The sequence below is a fragment of the Symphalangus syndactylus genome, chromosome 10 (assembly GCF_028878055.3).
Source record: "Symphalangus syndactylus isolate Jambi chromosome 10, NHGRI_mSymSyn1-v2.1_pri, whole genome shotgun sequence".
NCBI classification, from domain to species: Eukaryota; Metazoa; Chordata; class Mammalia; order Primates; family Hylobatidae; genus Symphalangus; species Symphalangus syndactylus.
The window spans coordinates 92,260,401-92,283,460 of NC_072432.2; the positions used below are offsets into that span (position 1 = coordinate 92,260,401).

Below are 23,060 nucleotides of genomic sequence, written 5' to 3' on the forward strand. Positions count from 1 at the left end.
TAGGAGGCCAAGGCAGGTGGATCACCTGAGATCAGCAGTTCGAGACCAGCCTGGCCAACATGGTGAAACCCTATATCTACTAAAAATACAAAAAAATTAGCTGGGCATGGCTGCACGTGCCTGTAAACCCAGCTACTTTGGAGGCTGAGACAGGAGAATCGCCTGAACCCAGGAGGCCGAGATTGCAGTGAGCCAAGATTGCGCTATTGCACTCCAGCTTGGGCAACAAGAGTGAAACTCCGTCGCAAAAAAATAAAACAAACAGACAAAAAAAATGACATAGCAGCTGCTGCAGGAGAGAAATTTCAAAAAGTGGTGATGAGACATTTAGAAAGGTTTGGGTGTATGATATGTAAATTTCTCTTTAGTCTACAAACAAAATTGCAACGAAACTCTGCCTGGTTAAATGTTGTGCTGGTTATTTGACTGTTTCCCTCCAGATCCATCCTTTGTGTCTGCTCTGGATGTCTGACTGTTGCAAACTATGATACCCAGGCTCTCTTGACCACCTGTTTGAGCCTCACTTAACCAGCGAGAGGTACTGTTGGAGATTGGAGGTTGAGAGGAAAGGGGAAGCCAAGGTATTTCTTGTCCTCTTTTTCTGCCGTGGGAGGCATATCTGGCAGTAGCTGCCCTCCTCTGTGGCTCCGGCTCTTGCCTGAATATTTCTGTTATAATGCTAGTGTCTATCAAGGGACCCCCAGATCCTTCCTTTGTCTCTCCAGTCTTAAGGGTGGGTGGTGGCTTCCCACTTGCTAATCTTTAGGATGCCTTACCTACTCCAGTGACTATTTTAGCTCCTCTAACACCTTTATAATTAATTCTCCATATTTAATACCTTCTGTTTAATAACCTGATGGGACCCTGATCGATACAGAGGAGAGGTACCTTTTTTCCTCTCCTGGTTTCTATAACGAGGCAGTTCTCCAAGCACGTGTTTTGTTTCCCTTAGCCCTTTTATTCATCCCACCCCTAGGGCTCTAGAGTGAGTAATTGGATGGTAATTTTGGAAGAATCGTTGAGCGTGTTGGGTCAGCTTTGCTGCTTCCTATTTGGAGTGGGCATTCCAAGAATGCACAGTGTCTCTCTGCATTGCAAGTCTTGCCTGGGCAGGCCTGCTCTAACCTAGCAAATGCCTGACTATGGGTAAGTCTGTCTAATTTTAGCCCACTTGACCACCAGACCTAAAACCTAGTCTTCTAGCCTGGCCTCTGCTGGTAACGAAGGTGATCCTGATTTGCTCTACCTTTGTTTTATTTCTTCAACTTGTTCAGGATGCAAGTGAGCAAGAAGAGTGCCATTTATTGCGGCTTCCTCCTTCAGAGACTTTAACATTATTCATCAATTCTTTTGGAACTGGATTTATGATTTTTAAAATATGCTATAGTAACAGAGAAGGCCTAAAGGTAGGGGTTTCTGGACTGAGCTGATGAGACAATGCTTCCCTCCTTAGCAATTTCTGGGACTTGCCAGTTGAACCCACACGTGTCCATGGATCAGCCCTCAACTGCACGCTGTCTCACCTAACAGGACTACAGTGGTGCCATTGAGCTAGACTATTATTCTCAGTGGCCAGATGCTTTAAACAAAATTAATGTCTGCTCATGCAGTTGGAACCCTATCATATAATGTTGCTGTTGGAAGTAAAGGCCTGCTGTACTTCAGTGTCAGTAAGGTTGACTTCCAGTATGTTTCCTTATGATTCCTGAAACCACTGTCATCCCTAGCTCCCAAGGCAAGACCTTCCTCCCTCATGCAGAATTCTTCCATGGTCATCCTCATCATTCTTCCTGTAATCTGGCTGCTTTGGAACCACCTGGCATGATTTGAACACATATATACATGTCTAGTCCCCTCAGATGTATGTGCTTCAGATTTTTTCTCCCTAGGAGCTCCTCAGATTCTGTATAACTCAGGGGCTCAACCTATATACCACAGAAGGGTTATCCTTACACTGCACTCTCCAGAAGCATCTAAGTCTCAGCTTATAACCTTATGTCTATATATTTTTTTTTCTTTTTTTTTTTTTTGAGGCAGAGTTTCACTCTTGTTGCCCAAGCTGGAGTGCAATGGCACAATCTCAGCTCACTGCAACCTCCGCCTCCCAGGTTCAAGCGATTTTCCTGCATCAGCCTCCCAATTAGCTGGGATTACAGGTGCGCACCAACACGCCCAGCTAATTTGTTTGTTAGTGGTGGCTCACGCCTGTAATCCCAGCACTTCGGGAGGCCGAGGCGGGCGGATCACGAGGTCAGGAGATCGAGACCATCATGTCTAACACGGTGAAACCCCGTCTCTACTAAAAATACAAAAAATTAGCTGGGTGTGGTGGCGGGCGCCTGTAGTTCCAGCTGCTTGGGGGACTGGGGCAGGAGAATGGCGTGAACCCAGGAGGCGGAGGTTGCAGTGAGCAGAGATCGCGCCACTGCACTCCAGCCTGGGCAACAGGGTGAGACTCCATCTCAAAAAAATAAATAAACCTCAACAGTGGAGCAGTAATTTCTCTTACAAATGCTGAATAATTTTGGTTCTTTTTACCAGACAATAGCTTGATTGCATTGCTATGTTTCCTCATTTAAGGAGTAAGGTGAAAATAGCAAATATAGGCAAACAAGAAAGCCCTAGGCTGGAAGATAACAGCCAGTATATGTATGAAATTAAAGGCAAGCATTCACTGAATGTGCTGTCTGAGTCTTACTCCCAGTGGGTGGAGGGGTGGGGTGAGAGGAAGAGGGTTAGCCACCCAGCATAATTGAGGTGAAGTTATGAGAATGTTCTGCAGACATTTTCTTTTTTTTTTTTTTTTTTTTTGAGACGGAGTCTCGCTCTGTCGCCCAGGCTGGAGTGCAGTGGCACAATCTCGGCTCACTGCAAGCTCCGCCTCCCGGGTTCCCGCCATTCTCCTGCCTCAGCCTCGCCGAGTAGCTGAGACTACAGGCGCCCGCCACCACGCCCAGCTAATTTTTTGTATTTTTAGTAGAGACGGGGTTTCACCGTGGTCTCGATCTCCTGACCTCGTGATCCACCTGCCTCGGCCTCCCAAAGTGCTGGGATTACAAGCGTGAGCCACCGCGCCCGGCCGACATTTTCTAAGTAATCAAATGCTGCTCAATTTTTATTTTTTCACAATAACTGTTTGGGCTGATGTTGCTCAATTGTAATGCAAATTGCATTCTTAGTTGAGTACTGAGTGTGAGTGAATCATGTGCTTGAACATTTAACTAAAGCATAAATACTTGAAAACCTCTTTATCAGGCACTGTGCTAGTAGGCCTTGGGAAGTCCAGAGTAAACAAGACTCATGGAACTTTCACTCTAGTAAGGAAGCTAACAAACAACTACTGAAGCCATTGTAGAGTGAGGTAAGCCACACAAAGAAAATAAAGAGTGCTATGACAGATCATCACAGTACTTTCAGATGAAGTGGTCCTGAAAGGCCTCTTAGGAGGGAACTTGCAAGGTGAGAATGGAAGGATGAGTTAGGAATTAAAAGACCTAGGAAGTACGGGATATAGAACAATGCGGCAAAGGAAATAGCAAGCGCAAGGGCCCAAGTTATAAAAGAGCTTGTTGTGCTGTATAAACAGAAAGAAGTCCCGTGTGGTTGAAAGAATAAAGAGCAATAGAGTTCCAGAAGATGACATTGCCAGGGCAGGTAGAAGCCTGATCATGTTAGATAGTTGAGGACATAGTAAAGGTTTTATTTTAGAGTGATGGATTTCAGGCTTCTGACTTCCAGAATTAGGAGATAAATGTGTGTTATTTTAAGTCACCAAGTTTGTGGTGTTTTTTTACAGCAGCCACAGGAAATTAACACACCTGTGAAGGAAAAGATTTCCCCTGTTCGAGCCTCCCTGCACTCCTACCCATCTGAGAGAAACAGAACTGTTGAGTAGTTGATACAGTTTCATCCATAATATTGTGGATTCACCATCGATTCGGCATCTGATCCTCAGCACTGTAGATCTAAGAACTCATTCTCCTTGGTTCATCAGGCATGATCAGATTAAGGAGTCATACACACTGACCTAACTCACAGGAGAGAGTTATAAACCACAACACCAATTTATTGCCTTGTTCATGAAATGGAAACACTAAATGTGTCAGCTTAACTCAGAGCAGCAGCTAAACACTGTTTGGTGTTGACTGGGAAATATAAAGCCAGAATGAAGGCAGCTGGCTCATCTTGATGGCAAATGTTACCAATTCTCATAGTCTGGTGCCCTCATCTGCATGGGATCAGAACATTTACATTGACCAGACAGATTCTCTTTCTCTTGACTATGCTGGGACATTCTGGCAAATTCTGACTCATCACTCTCTTTCTAGAATCCTTAAAGACCATCATCATGGGGGAGGGGGGAGGGATATCATTAGGAGATATACCTAATGCTAAATGACGAGTTAATGGGTGCAGCACACCAACATGGCACATGGATACATATGTAACAAACCTGCACATTGTGCACATGTAGCCTAAAACTTAAAGTATAATAATAATAAAATAAAAAAAAGACCATCATCATGCTATTTCAACAATATTCCTTCAGATGTGTTACAAAGATTAAATGCTGATTTATGGTATCTCTAAAGATTTGGATTGTAGTCGCATCAGAAACATTTATTTATAAGCCACCTCTTCATTCACTCGTTGACTCATCCAGAAATGCTATTCAGTATTTATTAAGTGCCAGGCGTTGTGCTAAGATTTGAGACACAGAGATAAGATAAAGGTCCCATTCTCCAAGAATCTTGTTTTTTTAGTGGATTAAAGCTGCTAATGTATTCCTTCTGTAGACATATATAATTTCACCAATTTCTTGTGACTTCATGAACCTCACTTTTGCAAGACAACATGTCGTAATTCTTGTCAAATTTAGGGATGGTGGTATTGGGGAGCTACAAACCAGTCAAATCAATTCAATGAAAAATCCTATTATTTGAACAATTTTAATCACATCTGATTTTGACTATTTTATCTAAGTATTAACATTTCACTAGTTGAGTGTTACAATTAGCCTAGCATTTAAACAGTCTTAGTTATGCTAACGTTCTTAAAAGCAGAGAAGTGGCGGCCAGGCGCGGTGGCTCATGCCTGTAATCCCAGCAGTTTGAGAGGCCGAGGCGGGCGGAACACCTGAGGTTGGGAGTTTGCGACCAGCCTGACCAACATGGAGAAACCTCATCTCTACTAAAAATACAAAATTAGCCAGGCTTGGTGGTGCATGCCTGTAATCCCAGCTACTCGGGAGGCTGAGGCAGAGGAATCGCTTGAACCTGGGAGGAGGAGGTTGTGGTGAGCCGAGATCGTGCCATTGCACTCCAGCCAGAGCAACAAGAGCAAAACTCCGTCTCAAAAAAAAAAAAAAAAAAAAAACACACACACAAAAAAACAAACAAAAAACAAAAACCCATCAGATCTCGTGAGACTCACTCATTATCATAAGAACAGCATAGGGGAAACCACCCCCATGATTCAGTTACCTGCACATGGTCCCGCCCTTGACACATGGGGATTATTACAATTCAAGATGAGATTTGTGTGGGGACACAGAGCCCAACCATATTAAGAACTAATTGTTTAGGCCGGGCGCGGTGGCTCACGCCTGTAATCCCAGCACTTTGGGAGGCCGAGGCGGGCGGATCACGAGGTCAGGAGATCGAGACCATCCTGGCTAACACAGTGAAACCCCGTCTCTACTAAAAAAATACAAAACATTAGCCGGGCGAGGCGGTGGGCGCCTGTAGTCCCAGCTACTCGGGAGGCTGAGGCAGGATAATGGCGTGAACCCGGGGGGGCGGAGCCTGCAGTGAGCCGAGATCGCGCCACTGCACTCCAGCCTGGGGGACGGCGAGACTCTGTCTCAAAAAAAAAAAAAAAAAAAAAGAACTAATTGTTTAATGGAGAGGCATCCAATAAATATAGACACACGCAAAACCCACAACTACTTCTGTGCAACTTCTTTATTTCCATTTTATTTTTACACAAAGGCAAAGAGAATAGGAGTAGGGAGGCAGGATTAACGCTGGGTCACCCCCAGGAAGTGGGGAAGAGGCTGCAGCCAAGAAGAATGAGTCAGACTGCTCTTCCTTGGCTTTCTTGGTAACAGCAATGAACAAAAAGACCAGGCATGGACTCCAGGCTTGTTAACAAGGTCAGTCTGTTCAGACCAAGCAGTGGAAAGGAAGTGTCATATGTGTCCAATCCATGTTCATAAAGAGGGAATAAGGCCTAGGTCCGTCTACTGAGGCCTTGGCTCTGGATTGGCTGGGGCCCTTCTCCTTGAAGGTCGAGGCCGCTGTCCCCAGGGCACATAGGGGCCACGGGGACGATACCTGCCAAAACCCCTATGGACCACTGGGGCAGGCCGCTGATAACGGAGTGTGGGGAAGAAGGGCATAGGCAGCTGAGGACCAACCATAAAGTTGTCTTCGAAGAAACCTGTATGGGCTGATGAGGGGACATCTGAATGGCAGTAGAATTGATCCGACTGGAAGGTATGGTCTGAGGAAAAACAGGCATCTGGGGGACCCTGTGGGAACCGGGGCATTCCCTGGTGATGGAGAATGGGAGGAGGAGGCTGTGGGGGCAGGAGCGGGAGCAGCGGCAAGCGGTGGGGTGGGAACGCAAGCAGGGGGCGGTATGCGGGGGAAGGTAAGGGTGGGGACAGAGGTAAGGCCGGGTGATTTCTGTTGGCCTGGGGCGGCCCTTCAACTCTCGGGCCAGGTTTTTTCTTCTTGATCCACTCGCTCACGGGGTGGCGGTCGGGCAGCTCCACACCCCAGGCGTCGGCCACGTGGGCCAGCAGCAGCTGGGAGAGGCAGCGGTGCACACGTCCATTCCAGTGCACCCCGTCCCAGTGCAGGTTCTCCCTCGCGTGGCGGAAGTGGAAATGCAAGTCCAGTACATCGAAGTTATGTTTACGTGCCTCGGTGGCGCTGTGGAAGTTGGCTTTGACCACTTCGTTTTTCAGGAAGGTGGCCTTCTGCCGCCGGAGCTCGGGCGGAAGAAAACCCCCGGTGACTTCCTCGCCCACAGGCATGGCCGTGTTCCACACCAGCAGGCAAGACTCGGGCAGCACCTGGCCCAGGCACTGGAACAGGTTCTCCAGGTTCTCCAGGTAGCTTCTCCAGGAGTCCGGACCATACCTGGAGATGTCCCAGAGGCAGGAATTCATGATGACCAGGTCGGGGGCGTGCTCGCCCGACTGCAGCTCTTTCAAGATGGTCTGGAGGTAATCGGAGTACACGCGGGTGAGGAAGTAAAAACGCACCAGATGGTGGTCGGAGCGGAACTCGCGGACCTCACGGTAGTTAATGCCGTTGTGCATGCGGCCCCGCTGGCCTCCGTCCACCAGCTCATCTTGTTCGAAGTTCACCTCCCCCCTGGCTCTAAGCTGCCTGGGAGTGAGCAGGCGGTCCTTCTGCAGCAGAAGCACCAGGTCCTTGTATACTGCCCTATGCACAGAGTCCCCCAGGATGACCACGAACTTATTGTGAAGCAGCTGCCGCACTTCGGAGGCCCGCAGAAGGATCATGACGCCCAGGGCGCACAGCCTAACTCCTTCCTTTGCACAGGGTGGCTCTGCGGATGGCTAGGACAGAAGGAGAGAACAGCTGGGAGGGACTCACCTCTAGGCAGAGCGCCCAGTGCAAGTTGGGGGTAGGGAGACCATGAAGAAGGGGATGGCGCTGTGGCCTCTACCCCGAGGGAGTGGACCTGGAGTGCCCGCATAGCAGGCTCCACCAAGCCCGGACCTGGGAGATTGGCGAGAGGGCAGGAAGGGAGCCAAAAGCCTTCTTTGTCTAGTCGCAGTTTAGGCCTGGGGCTTGACCTCTGAATGGCCTGAGGCTGCTGTTGGAGGCTCAGGTTCCACCTGGTGGGGAGGAGCCAAGTACGATCCACCCTCCCTAGGGATGAGAGTGCTAGCAGAATGCCTAGGCAAGAGCCTGGAGGCAGCCCCGAGGCCTAAGTGGAGATGGTTAGCGCTACGCCACTGTTAGATAATGAGGACCCCAAGTAAGCAAGAACATGGAGAATGTTTGTGATGTAATGTTAAGTGGAATAAGTTACATCCCATACTGAATGCCCCATCACTTAAACTATATAAAAGAGATATGCATAGATAACATTGAAAGGAAATATGTAAAAACATATCTTCATAGAATAGGATTATGGTTGACTTCCCTCCCCTTTTATTTTTGTAAATATTCTTTATAGTCTTATATCGCTTGTTATAACTTTAAAAGAATTAAATGAAATGCAACGGGTAACACAAAGAAAGAGTACCTGTGCTAGGTCAAGAGCATAAAAACAGGCCGGGCGCGGTGGGATCACGCCTGTAATCCCAGCACTTTGGGAGGCCGAAGAGGGTGGATCACCTGAGGTCTGGAGTCCGAGACCGGCCTGACCAACACGGAGAAACCCCGTCTCTACTAAAAATTCAAAATTAGGGCCGGGCGCGGTGGCTCACGCTTGTAATCCCAGCACTTTGGGAGGCCGAGGCGGGCGGATCACGAGGTCAGGAGATCGAGACCACGGTGAAACCCCGTCTCTACTAAAAACACGAAAAAATAGCCGGGCGTGGTGGCGGGCGCCTGTAGTCCCAGCTACTCGGAGAGGCTGAGGCAGGAGAGTGGCGTGAACCCGAGAGGCGGAGCTTGCAGTGAGCCGAGATTGCGCCACTGCACTCCAGCCTGGGTGACAGAGTGAGACTCCGTCTCAAAAAAAAAAAAAAAAAAAAAAAAAAATTCAAAATTAGCCGGGCGTGGTGGCGCATGCCTGTAATCTCAGCTACTTGGGAGGCTGAGGCAGGAGAATTGCTTGAACTCGGGAGGCAAAGGTTGCCAGTGAGCCGAGATCGCGCCATTACACTTTAGCCTGGGCAGGACAGAAACTCCGTCTCAGAAAACAAACAAAAACAAAAAGCAAAGCAAAAAAAACCTCTAAAAACAGATTTCTTTTACAAGGAAGTAGCTGTTTCTCATCAATAGGACTGAAAAAAATCAAGATAAAACTGGAAATAATTTGAATATATTTCAGCTGTAATATTCGTTGCTTTACATTTGAAGAGAATCGGAATATGCCACCCCAAAATGTGCACTTTAGCATGAGGATTATTTTGAGCAGAAAGCAACTGACAATCGACAGATGCAGGAAGAGTTATCTGCCCTCCTCTTATCTGCCCTAGAATCAGGGCATATATTTCCCTTTCAGGAAGGTAAACACCCTTCCCCGAACCAGGGAAAGAAGAGCCAACTCTTATCAATCAGACAGGTTATCATCCTTTTCACCGAACACAGGGAATGGACACCAAGATGATTTCTCATAAACAGACCTTACTATAATAGCCCGTATCTTCCATGAGTTCCCCCCATTTATTTCCCAGTCACTTCCCCACAATTCATCATCCCTTAAAGCCCAAAGCTCCTTGAGTTTCACTGTTTTCCGGTGCACTCCCTGCCTGCAAACATTAATTTAAAAATTGTGGCGGCTCACGCCTGTAATCCCAGCACTTTGGGAGGCCAAGGCGGGCGGATCACGAGGTCAGGAGAACGAGACCATCCTGGCTAACATGGTGAAACCCCGTCTCTACTAAAAATACAAAAAATTAGCCGGGCGTGGTGGCGGGCGCCTGTACAGGCTGAGGCAGGGGAATGGCGTGAGCCCAGGAGGTGGAGCTTGCAGTGAGCCCAGATCGTGCCAAAAACTGTGGCAGGCACGGCGGCTTAGGCCTGCAAACCCAGCACTTTGGAAGGCCAAGGTGGAAGGGATCACTTAAGCTCAGGAGTTCGAGACCAGCCTGGGCAACACGGCGAAACCCCATCTCTATACAAAAATTAACTGGGCATGGTGGCGCACGGCTGAGGCGGGAGGACGGCTTGGGCTCAGGAGGCTGAGGCTGCAGTAAGCAGTGTTCCAGCTACTTCACTCCCGCCTGGGCCACAAAGTGAGACCCCATCTCTAAATAAATAAATAAATAAAATTTCTAGCTCTGTATCTTGGCAACACACACCCAAAATAAATAAATAAAATTATGTGCCTTTTCTCCTGTTAATCTGTCTTTTGTTAGTTTAATCTATACGCCCTCAGGTACTGATGCTAAAAGAGTAGAGAAAAAGTTTTTTCTCTCCAACACATTGGATGCAATGTTAAAAGCTGTGAAACTCATCTTCAAAACTTCAGATTATTTCAAGCTGCCATTTACAACTCATATCACAGATGACTAAATAGTAGAAACACTAAAATACTGCTAACAGATTGCAACTGGGAGGAACATGGCATTCACTTCATCTACTTACACAAAAGCCTTGAAAATCCGGTGCGGCTTGAAATTTGTAAGATTTTATGCATTAGTAAACATTTCAATAGATGTAGGAACATTTTAATAGGTGTGAGTGGATAGCTATTATTAAATTACACATTCAAATTTTAAAAGCTATATATCCTATTTGTAGTTTTAAATGGGTATAAATACAAAAATGAAAATATTAAAACAGGTAGAATATTAAGTTTTATAAGAGAACAGTTGAAAATATTGACATCTTCCCCACAAAGAATCTTCATTAAAATACTTTAGCTATCAGAATAAAAGTTTTGGCTGGCTGCAGTCGCTTATGTTTGTAATCCCAGAACTTTGGGAGACTGAGGCAGGAGGATTGCTTGAGACCAGGAGTTTGAAACCAGCCTGGGCAACATAGCAAGACCTTCATCTCCAAAAAAGAAACAAACAAAGAAAAACAAAACAAAACTGAAGCAAACTCCAAATCCCTTTGGGACTCAAGCATGTCATTTGTTTAGGTTCATTTATTCCTCCAACTCACACTTAATAAGTGCCTACTATATGCTCCACATAGGGAGTATAAAAATAAGTAAAATATGATCTTGTGCTCTAAAAGCAGATGAGAAATACTAGCTGATAATTGTACTATCATGTAGAAAGCGGTAAGGGCCATGAACTGTGAAAGTCTAGGGGTCTTTGGGAACAGCGTTCCTTCCCACTCCAGACTCAAGTCTCCAAAGTGCAGAATGTGAAGACGGAAACCCTTTCCTATTGTGTTTTCAGGGCTCCCATGCCGCCCCAGCTCGATGTGCCTTCTCTGGGCCAGCACTCTGGCCATAATCTGTGCCCTAATACACCTTCCCCTGTTAATACAGTTCTGTCCCGGAAGCTGGCAGATCTGATAATTTAGTGCTGTCTCTGCTACAGTGTTACTTATGGAATGCCCTAATGCATTCCTTCTCTGGGAGTGAAGTGCCCTAGACTTGGAAAGATATAAGTTCAAGTCCACTACTTAAAAACTGTCGGAAATGGAGGCACTTAAGAGTTGAAGGAAACTAGGGTATGTCACCCCAAAATATGCCTCTCTGATATAAATATTTTCGAGTGAAGAAGCTTGAGAAGCAGCAGTGGCAGAAAGGGCCTCCAGATCTGCCCTTTCTTATCAAGCCATAAAAATTCCTGTGAAAAAGCGGCCTTCTCTGCACCAACACGGGAAGATAACCCTCGTTTCCAGTGACTTAAGAAGTGATGCTTCAATGGAGCTGAATAAATAAACTTCCTGAAAAAACCCTTATCCTCCAACAGCTTTACACCCCCTCCATTTATCTCCTAGCGACTCCCCTGGAATTTACTACCCCTAGCTTATACCCCTTTGTCCTGTCATTTCTTCACAAAACGTGTAGTTCTTTGTCTAAAAGGTATAAAATCTTTCTGCTTTGGCCATTTCTTGGGGTCTTCACTCTCTTATGAGGGACCCCATGTACATGTAAAAAGATAATAAAACACGCACGCTTTTCTTCTGTTAATCTGTCTTGCATTAATTTGGTTCGAAGCCCACCCGAAGATCCCACTTAAGAACTAAGATGGGCCGGGCGCGGTGGCTCACGCTTGTAATCCCAGCACTTTGGGAGGCCGAGGCGGGCGGATCACGAGGTCAGGAGATCGAGACCACGGTGAAACCCCGTCTCTACTAAAAATACAAAAAATCAGCCGGGCGTGGTGGCGGGCGCCTGTAGTCCCAGCTACTCGGAGAGGCTGAGGCAGGAGAATGGCGTGAACCCGGGAGGCGGAGCTTGCAGTGAGCCGAGATTGCGCCACTGCACTCCAGCCTGGGCGACAGAGTGAGACTCCGTCTCAAAAAAAAAAAAAAAAAGAACTAAGATGGGCAGAGGCTATCCATAGCCCCCTCTACAGAGTATTAGCAAAGAGCATTGCGTTTGGAATCATACTACCTGGGTTTGAATCCTAACTCTTCTATTTGCTAGCATTTTGAACTTGGGCAAGTTATTTAGCCTTTCTATGCCTTAATTTTCCAGATCTGTAAAATGGACCTATTAGTACACTTCATACATCTGATGTGAGGATTAAATGTAAACTGTTTATAACAATGCCTAACAAGTAGGAAGTGCTGATAAGTTAGTTATTATTATTAAAAGTTGAGCATCCCTAATTCAAAATTCCCAAATCCTTCCAAACCCAAAACTTTTTGAGAGCCAACATGATGCTCCAAGTTACACTGAACACATTACTTTTTCACTATACTAATGGTATGTTAGCCAGGTGAGGAGGCTCACGCCTGTAATCCCAGCACTTTGAGAGGCCGAGGCGGGTGGATCAGTTGAGGTCAGGAGTTCAAGACTAGCCTGGCCAACATGGTGAAATCCTGTCTCTACGAAAAATACAAAAATTAGCCAGGCGTGGTGGCACATGCCTGTAATCCTAGCTACTTGGAGGCTGAGGCAGGAGATCCCTTGAACCTGGGAGGCGGAGGTTGCAGTGAGCTGAGATCGCACCACTGCACTCCAGCCTGGGAGACAGAGTGAGGCTGTGTCTCAAAAAAAGGGGAAAAGTATGTCATATTTTCTACTGTTAAGTACTTACGTGTGAATAAGTGTAAGAAAATGATTACTTTGGCCAGGCACGGTGGCTCACGCCTGTAATCCCAGCACTTTGGGTGGCTGAGGCAGGCGGATCACGAGGTCAGGAGATCGAGACCATCCTGGCTAACATGGTGAAACCCCGTCTCTACTAAAAATACAAAAAATTAGCAGGGCGTGGTGGTGGGGGCCTGTAGTCCCAGCTACTAGGGAGGCTGAGGCAGGAGAATGGTGCGAACCCGGGAGGCGGAACTTGTAGTGAGCTGAGATCTTGCCACTGCACTCCAGCCTGGGGACAGAGCAAGACTCCATCTCAAAAAAAAAAAAAAGAAAATGATTACTTGCTGGGCGCAGTGGCTCACACCTGTAATCCCAGCACTTTGGGAGGCCGAGGCGGGCAGATCACGAGGTCAGGAGATTGAGACCATCCTGGCTAACATGGTGAAACCCCGTCTCTACTAAAAGTACAAAAAAAAAAATTTAGCTGGGTGTGGTGGCAGGCGCCTGTAGTCCCAGCTACTCGGGAGGCTGAGGCGGGAACCTGGGAGGGGGAGCTTGCAGTGAGCTGAGATCTCGCCACTGCACACCAGCCTGGACAACAGAGAGAGACTCCATATCAAAAAGAAAAGAAAATGGTTACTTGTTGGTTGCCTCTAAACATATAAGCTGAGTCAGAAATGATGGTGCTGTCAAACAACCACAGTCCACGAGTGGTTAAGATTGTGACACCTTTGCTTTCTGATGTTCAATGCACACAAACTTTGTTTCATGCACAAAATGTAAAGTATTGTATAAAATTACCTTCAGGCTATGTGTATATGCTGTACATGAAACATAAATGAATTTTGTGTTTCCACTTGGGCCCAATCCCAGCCTATGTATGGGCATCCCCACGTACATGCAAATATTCTAAAATCACCCAAAAATCTGAAATCCAAAACACTTTTGTTTTCTTTTCTTTTCTTATCTTTTTTTTTTTTTTTGAGAAGCAGTTTCGCTCTTGGTGCCCAGGCTGAAGTACAGTGGTGCAATCTCAGCTCACTGCAAACTCTGCCTCTTGGGTTCAAGCGATTCTCTTGCCTTAGCCTCCCGAGTAGCTGGAACTACAGACGCGCACCACCACGCCCAGCTAATTTTTTATATTTTTAGTAGAGATGGGGTTTCACCATGTTGGCTAGCTGGTCTTGAACTCCTGACCTCAGGTGATCCACCCTCCTCAGCCTCCCACAGTGCTGGGATGACAGGTGTAAGCCACCACGCTGGGCCTGAAACAGTTTTTATTCCAAGCATTTTGGATAAAGGATGTTCAACCCATACTTAAGAAGTTTCAAAATACCAGGTTAATCATCAGTAAAGAAAAGATTACAATATTTGTTCTGCTTGTTTGTCAGGGTTCTATGAAGATCAAATTAGATGATGCAAGTGAAATATTTTGGCTAAAACAAATTAATGTTTATTGAACAGCTACTAGATCCCAGGTGCTTTACCAACATTACCTCTTCATGAGGTAACTTTTTTTTTTGAGACGGAGTTTCACTCTTGTTCCCCAGGCTGGAGTGCAGTGGCGCAATCTTGGCTTACTGCAACCTGCGCCTCCCAGGTTCAAGCGATTCTCCTGCCTCAGACTCCTGAGTAGCTGGGATTACAGGCGTGCATCACCATGCCTGGCTAATTTTTGTAGTTTTTTAGTAGAGATGGGGTTTCACCATTTTGGCCAGGCTGGTCTTGAAGTCCTGACCTCAGATGATCTGCCCGCTTTGGCCTCCCAAAGTGCTGGGATTACAAGCATGAGCCACTGCACCTGGCCCTTTATAAGATAACTCTTATTCCCATTTTATAGGGAAAGATATTGATGTGATAGAGCTAAGATTTAGTCCAAAGTCTATCTCTAATAGAAGGATCTTCTCTTATCTTTTTCTTATTCATAGTCAGGCAACCCTCTCCTCTGCCCAGGAGAGGTGGTCATGAAGGGAGGGGATGGGTGGTGAATGAGTATAATCCCATATCCTAATCTCAAGCAGGAGACATAAAATCACATAAAGACCTTGAATTCAGAAGAACCCAGGCAGGGCACGGTGGTGCATGCCTGTAATCTCAACATTTTGGGAGGCCAAGAAGGGCAGATCACCTGAGGTCAGGACCAGCCTGGGCAACTTGGTGAAACCCTGTCTCTACTAGAAATACTAAAAATTAGCTGGGTGTGGTGGCACACGCCTGTCATCCCAGCTACTCAGGAGGCTGAGGCAGGAGAATTGCTTGAGTCCAGGAGGAGGAGGTTGCAGTGAGCTGAGATCGCACCACTGAACTCCAGCCTGGGCAACAGAGTGTGACTTTGTCTCAAAAAAAAAAAAAAAAAAAAAAAAAAGAAAAGAAAAAGAAAAAACAAAGAAGAAGAACCAAAACACAGTTCTACAGACTGACGACCTCACAGTGTCTGGGGACTTCTGGCGGTCCTATATCCTAACCAGTTCACTTAACCCACCCAAACTTTGCTCCAAGAGCTCAGGGCCAATATCTGACAAAAATGTTGACCTAAGAATGTCTTCTTCTTTTTTTCAGTCAGAGTCTTGCTCTGTCACCCAGGCTGCAGTGCAGTGGCGAGATCCCAGCTCACTGAAACTTTTGCCTCCGGGGTTCAAGCAATTCTCGTGCCTTGGCCTCCAGATACCTGCAATTACAGGTACTTGCCACCATGCCCAGCTAATTTTTGTATCTTTATTAGAGACGAGGGTTCACCACGTTGGCCAGGCTGGTCTCGAGCTCCTGGTCTCAAGTGATCCACTCACATCGCCCTCCCAAAGTGCTGGGATTACAGGCGTGAACCACTGTGCCTGGCCTTATTATTCTTCTATAATGGAACATGCAGCTATGACTGTGAGAAGGAAAGACAGGGGAAAATGACTGGGAAGAAGTATTCCAGTAAGAACCCGAAATGGGGCCATGCGCGGTGGCTCTCGCCTGTAAGCCCCAGCACTTTGGGAGGCCGAGGTGGGTGGATCACCAGGGGTCAGGAGTTCAAGACCGACCTGGCCAACATGCTGAAAGCGCCCCCCCACAAGAATACAAAAATTAGGTGGGCATCATGGCAGGTGCCTGTAATCGTGGCCACTCGTGAGGCTGAGGCAGGAGAATCGCTTGAACCCGGGAGGCGGAGATTGCAGTGCGCCGAGATCTTGCCATCTTGCTGCTGCACTCCAGACTGGGTGACAGAGCGAGACTCCGCCTCAAAAACAAAAACAAAAACAAAACAAAACAAACAAACAAAAAACCTGAAATGGAAATGAAGTTCTTGATAAAGAGGAGCACTGTAACTGTAACAGGATTAATGAAATCTGACACCCTCAAGACTATCATTTTGGGAAAGAAGCGTTTAAGCTAAGAGACCAAGCATTAAAAATAAAACTTAACAAAACCAAAATGACTCTTTTAGGGGAGTGGGTAGAGAAGAATAACTTGGAGACATAAACTTCTCTGATTTTAAAAAAAGGTCGATAGCATCCATTTTCAGAGCTTTTTATTTATAAAAAATAAAACAAAAAAAAAGGATTTGAAAATGGCCAGAGCAGCGATCACTGTAGCCTAGGCATCTTTCTTTGCTGCAGATTTGATAAGTACACTTATTCATTTTGGTAGCTATTTTATAGATCCATTCATTCACTTAATAAAGATCATGGAGAGCCAAATAGTGCACTGGGTACAAGCACTAGGTATGAAAAGGCAATTTCGGCCAGGTGCGGTGGCTCACGCCTGTAATCCCAGCACTTTAGGAGGCCAAGGCAGGCGGATAACATGAGATCAGGAGTTCAAGACCAGCCTGGCCAACATGTTGAAACCCCATGTCTACCAAAAATATAAAAAGTTAGCCGGGTGTGGTGGCACGCGCCTGTAATCCCAGCTACTCAGGAGGCTGAGGCAGGAGAATCGCTTGAACCCGGGAGGCAGAGGTTGCAGTGAGCCGAGATCGCACCAATGCACTTCAGGCTGGGCGACAGAGCGAGACTCACTCCATCTCAAAAAGAGAGGCAATCTCTTCTCTCAAGAGGAGGAGTAAGAAAATGGACACTTAAAGAGCTGGCTGCTAAAACTGATGTATGTAAATGAAGCACCTGAGACTGTTGGAAGGGTCAAGCCAGAAGAGGGAGGATTATGAATAATCATTGCAACCTGATTCCAACTTCGAATTAAAACAGAATTTTTTTAAAGTTTCATGATAATTTTAAAAATCATAGTTATAAGTAGTTCCATGTGTTTTTCTGTTTTCAAAGTAAACTTTGGGCTTAGGCTAAAGCTGTCACAGATATATGCATTATTAATGTCTACTGCCACAATAAATTACTTTCCAGCATCTTGTTTATATTTCCCTTTTTGGGGATAATTAATTTTTTAATGGCTTCATAAGCGATGAATTACAACTCATTGACTATTGCTTTGCAATGATCACAAACCAAACACATAACATTTATCTTTCATTAATGTTTTGTAGTAATTATGTTGATTTTCTTCTTTTCTTATTGATCTTAAGTTACAAGAAGAGGTACACTGAAATAAACCAGTTGCTTTAGAGATCCTGCAGAGAAGTTGTAAATCACAGAGATAGCCACTAACAAGTAGGATGTTCTGATTCACCGTGGGAAGTACTTGTAACTAATGTATAAGTTTCTTGCATATGACTATCTTAATACAATATTGTACTGGGAATATAAATGGTTCATTTCCTTATAATCTCATTTTGGGGGATCTAACCAATAGTTTGAACTTTCCAAGATTCTCTTAAATTTTAGTGGAATGGATGGTACAGATAAGGAATTATTTTTAATGAGCTCACCTGTATAATTTATCTATGTCTTGGCATTTGCTTAGTTTTCTAAGTGAATTTAAACTTGCCAAAAATTGGCCGGGCGCGGTGGCTCACGCTTGTAATCCCAGCACTTTGGGAGGCCGAGGCGGGTGGATCACAAGGTCAGGAGATCGAGACCACGGTGAAACCCCGTCTCTACTAAAAAATACAAAAAATTAGCCGGGCGTGGTGGCGGGCGCCTGTAGTCCCAGCTACTCGGAGAGGCTGAGGCAGGAGAATGGCGTGAACCCGGGAGGCGGAGCTTGCAGTGAGCCGAGATTGCGCCACTGCACTCCACCCCGGGCGACAGAGCGAGACTCCGTCTCAAAAAAAAAAAAAAAAAAAAAAAAAACTTGCCAAAAATTAAATTACATGCCATATACAGTTTTGAAAGAAAAAAGAAAAGCAAACAATTTGAACTTTTCTTTGGGAAAACTTAATGACTTGTGGACTGGGGATTCTCTAGAGACTCATATTTTGATTTGAGGCAAGTCAGTTAACATCCAATGACCCATACAACACCAAAGTGGAAGAAGCAATGCAGGACTATTTTTAAAAGTAGCTTTAGGATCAAATAAAAAATACAGAAAAGTACTGAGAGATGCTACACTGTGGTGAATAATGCAATAGAAAAATAATTGCCAGGCTGGGAGCAGTGGCTCAATTCTGTAAACCCAGCACTTTGGGAGGCCGAGACAGGTGGATCTTGAGATCCATCTCAGGAGTTCAGGGATCTTGAGACCCGTCTCAGAGATCAGGAGTTTGAGACCAATGTGGTCAACATGGCAAAACCCCGTCTGTACCAAAAATACAAAAATTAGCTGGGCGTGGTGGCACATGCCTGTAATCCCAGCTACTTGGGAGGCTGAGGCAGGAGAATCCGTTTGAACCTGGGAGGTGGAGGTTGCAGTGAGCCAAGATTGTGTCACTGCACTCCAGCCTGGGCGACAGCGTGAGATTCTGTGTCAAAAAAAGAAAAAAAAGAAAAAGAAAAAGAAAAAGAAAAATAATTGCCAAATAACCACTGGAAATATTGTTTACTGATTTGAATCCCCTACCTACATTGACCTTCTCTTCCTACGTAGGTCTAGGATCTGCAGTCTATTAATTAATTCAGCAAAAATTTAGAGAGCCTCTGTGTCTATCTAAGGCTATGACAGCTGTTACTGCACATTTGGCTCACATCCCTCAACAACGACCATGATTCCCCTGTGAACCCCTGCATTATGAAACCACAACATATAGCCTGTATTTCTAAGCTGGTTATCCAGGTAGTCCTTAAACACATCTAAAATCATGCGAGATAAGTGAAAAACGGAAACTAGAATAAAGATCTTCAAACTGGGCTCCATGTAATCACAGGTTTACTTTGTGGAGGCAGGAATCACTGTGGGTATATTCAGTTTGTATTTGTATCATCCCTACCAGGCCACAATCTGAAATTTGTAATTCTTTTTAAATAAACTATCAACAGAAGAATCTCAAACACTTTAAGTCTGAAAATTGCCAAGTTTAAAAATTCTTAAAGCAGCATATTTTCCCATAATAATAGTCTAATATAAACAACTCCTATGAATTACAGAAAGAAATGCAGAGAGCATTTTTATGAAGGAAGTGGAGGTTCTTAATAACTGAAATGCAGCTAACTTCTATAAAAACCAAAGATAAAACTATGGACCATTAATTCCAGTGACCTCACTTTTTTAAACTTTTGTTTTACAGCCTTTTGTAAATATTCCCTAAAATAAATAATCTAAGCATTTCATAAACACAAAAGTATGATTTCAGTCATGTACAGTCTATAGTAAACCTCTACATGATGGTCTTGCGTCATTATTCAAATTATATTTGCTAACTTCCTACCTATTACCCCTTTAACACAAATGAAAGATACCAGAAGGTGGTGATCTGGCTTTCAACTCCAGACAAAGAAGCCAGATGTGGACTCTGCCCCTGGACAGCTGCATGCTCTTGGGCTGGTTGCCCACAGTTCTGAACCAGTTTCCTCTTCTGTAAAAAGGGAATAATATTACCTACCTCGTCGAATAATAATGAAAATGAAAAGAGATCTCGTACATCAAGGGCCTAATACGAGGCCTGCCAGACAGTAGGCCCCTCTAATCCTTTGGCTCAGCAAGCCCTCCCACAGTGATTCCAGAGAAAACACAGGCCTGCAGACAGAACCCTGTCTGGACTCCCTCCTCAAACCTTCAAATCTTCACCCCACTTCCCACCCTCCTGCAAAGGCAGACAGGTACCTCCTTAGGCGTAAAGCTTCCTCAGCAGCTCAGGGACTTCGCTCCCGGATATCCCCCAGTGAGGGGATAATTTGCATTCTGCATTTTCTTTACCCTTCTTGGCCTGGATCCTTCTTTTTAGCATTAAATACATTCTAGTTTCTTGCTTTGAAAAAGAAAGGAAACATCTTTGACTCCACCTCCAGGACAGTCCTATCTTTTGCCTCCGCTCCAAGGCCACATTAAAAAAAAAAACTTGCTTGCACTGACTGGGTCTGGGTCTGGGCACCACCTCCCACTCACTCCTCCGTTTACTTTAATTTGGTTCTGACTGCATAAAAGCAAAGGAATGTTTGTTAGTAAATCACCGATGATTTCCTCGTTGCTCCCTTCAGTGGCCACCTTTTGGTTTTTCCAGTAGGAGGGGTAGGGCGCGAAACCCAGCCCTCAAGTCCATGTATTTGTGACACCCTTGTATCCTGTCTTTCCCTAGTTTCTTTTGAGGGTTTCTCTTTCTCTGGCAGTTCCCCAAATGTTGGTCTTTCTCTCTCTCTCTCTTTTTCTTATTTCTCCCTCCCTTCCGGGTCTTTCTCAAGGCCCACTGAAGGGCTCCTTTCTTCTCTTCTTCAACATTCTTATCCTCGTGCGTCCACCCATTTTCAGAGTGTCAGGAAATGAGGTAACCAACCCTATGTCCCTATTTGCCCCAAACAGTTCTGGTTTCTGCCTGTTTCCCCAGAATGATTAGTAGCACTCCAAACCCTTAAGAGTCCTGGTTTGGATGGTAGCAACGGACCATCCCCTTATCAATTCCCATTTGTATGCAGATGACTGAGAATTGGGGCAATAAACCAAATTGGTTGAGAGGGAGGGGCTCTGGGGTTGGCCCCCTGGGTTTAGATCCTGCTCCACTGCTTACTAGCCCTTGAGTCCCTGGGCCTATTAAGCAACCTCTTTGCCCTGTAGAAACCTCATCAATAAAATGGGAACAATATTAGTGCAGTTTTCCTAACAAGTGAGGGTTAAATGAACACACGTAAAGTTATTAGCATGACACCACCACATTTCTAAGTGCTCAGTGAATGTAGCTATTATCTTTGTCCCTAGCCCAGACCTGTCTCCTGAGTTCCAGACATATTCAGGTAGACAGAATAAAGTTATCTGGGGTTGGGGGGTAGGAGGTAGGAAAAGCAGTCTATGCAGGCCCCTATCACTTCCCAATTCTCTCTCTCTCTCTTCTTTTTTTTTTTTGAGACGGAGTTTTGCTCTTGTTGCCCAGGCTGGAGTGCAATGGCGCGATCTTGGCTCACTGCAACATCTGCCTCCTGGGTTCAAGCGATTCTCCTGCTTCAGCCTCCCAAGTAGCTGGAATTACAGGCATGTGCCACCACGCCCGGCTAATTTTTTTTTGTATTTTTAGTAGAGACGGGGTTTCTCCATGTTGGTCAGACTGGTCTTGAACTCCTGACCTCAGGTGATCCACCCTCCTTGGCCTCCCAAAGTGCTGCGATTACAGGTGTGAGCCACCGTGCCTGGCTTTTTTTTTTTTTTTTTTTTTTTTTTTTCAAGAGACAGAGTCTCACTTTTGTCACCCAGGCTGGAGTGCCATGGTGCGATCATGGCTCACTGCAGCCTTTATCTCCCAGGTTCAAGCAATCCTCCTGCCTCAGCCTGCTGAGTAGTTGGGACCACAAGTGTGCATCCCATGCCCGGCTCATTTTTTTTTATTTTTTGTGGGGACAGGCTCTTGCTTTGTGGCCCAGTCTGGTCCTGAACTCCTGGTTTCAAGTAATCCTCCTGACTTGGCCTCCCAAAGTGCTGGGATTACAGCCATAAGCCACCATGCCCGGCCACTTCCCAATTCTCTAGACACTCATTTATCTTCCCATCAAACTGTGGCTGAATGTCTCAAATAATTGTCTCGTGACCTTCGAACAGTCTCCCTAAAGGTAAATATTGCATTGACCAACAATGAGAATGATGGCAGCACCTTCTTACCATGCAATTTCAGAGATCTGCTGTATAATTTTTCTTGACGCACTGGCTGGGAATACATACTTGGGTGGAAATAAACTTTGCTTCTGAAATGTGTGGATAAAGTCATTTTTATTTTTGATGACTGGTTTTGTTTTAATTGTGAAGAAATCCTTAAGCTGATCTGTATCCTGGCAATCATTTAAAAATTTTGATGTTGACCGGGCCTGGTGGCTCACCACCTGTAATCCCAGCACTTTGGGAAGCTGAGGGGGGAGGATCACTTGGCCCAGGAATTCGAGACCAGCCCGGGCAACATGGTGATATCCCTTTCTTTTTTTTTTTTATTTTTTTTTATTTTTTTATTTTTTATTTTTTATTTTTATTTTTATTTTTTTTTTTGAGACAGAGTCTTGCTCTGTCGCCCAGGCTGCAGTGCAGTGGCGTGACCTTGGCTCACTGCAAGCTCTGCCTCCCGGGTTCACACCATTCTCCTGTCTCAGCCTCCCGAGTAGCTGGGACTATAGGCAGTCGCCACCATGCCCGGCTAATTTTTTTGTATTTTTGGTAGAGACGAGGTTTCACCGTGTTAGCCAGGATGGTCTCGATCTCCTGACCTTGTGATCCGCCCATCTCGGCCTCCCAAAGTGCTGGGATTACAGGCGTGAGCCACCGCGCCCGGCATCCCTTTCTTAAAAAAAAAAAAAAAGAATTTTGATGTCTGATGAATATTGGAAACAATATATATATTTTGAAGATATAGTTTAGGGAGAAGGGGAATGTTGCAATATATATTTTGGGAAGCTGAGCACAGTGATCAATGTCATATTTGTTTTTGGTTTTACGATTAAATGTTTTACTCTCTCCCAATTTTTCTCAGTCCTTAAAAAGTTTGTCTTTGATTAAAACATTATTTTTAAAATGGTATAGTTTTAGTTTTATATGTTTTCTTACATAAAACTTCATCATCTAGGTTTTAAAATTTCAAATTCATTTAATATGTTAGAATAATTCCAACATTTTGCATTCTGTAAACTTTTTATATCTTGGGATATGATCCTTTCTTCTTGGGATCTTCTGAAAGCCTGCAGGGAATGATAGGGTTTGTGGAAGCCCAGAGGGCTTTTTCTCAT

General features: G+C 45.2%; 1 protein-coding gene across 4 annotated transcripts in view; it reads right to left on the bottom strand.

The window, feature by feature from the left end:
* Positions 1-5,948: 5,948 nt before the first annotated feature.
* Positions 5,949-23,060, bottom strand: part of PCED1B (PC-esterase domain containing 1B) — a 132,811-nt gene continuing 115,699 nt past the window's right edge. For 2 of the 4 annotated variants that reach the window (XM_055295133.2, XM_055295134.2), the window contains exons 5-7: positions 19,975-20,119; positions 19,611-19,726; positions 5,949-7,594 (exon numbers count right to left, since the gene is read on the bottom strand). In XM_055295133.2, coding sequence (XP_055151108.1) covers positions 6,242-7,537 — 1,296 coding nt within the window. In that variant the 5' untranslated portion in view covers positions 7,538-7,594; positions 19,611-19,726; positions 19,975-20,119 and the 3' untranslated portion in view covers positions 5,949-6,241. Of the gene's footprint in view, positions 7,595-19,610; positions 19,727-19,974; positions 21,512-23,060 lie in introns of those variants that run through there. The other 2 variants (XM_055295135.2, XM_063611290.1) reach the window with 2 other exon arrangements.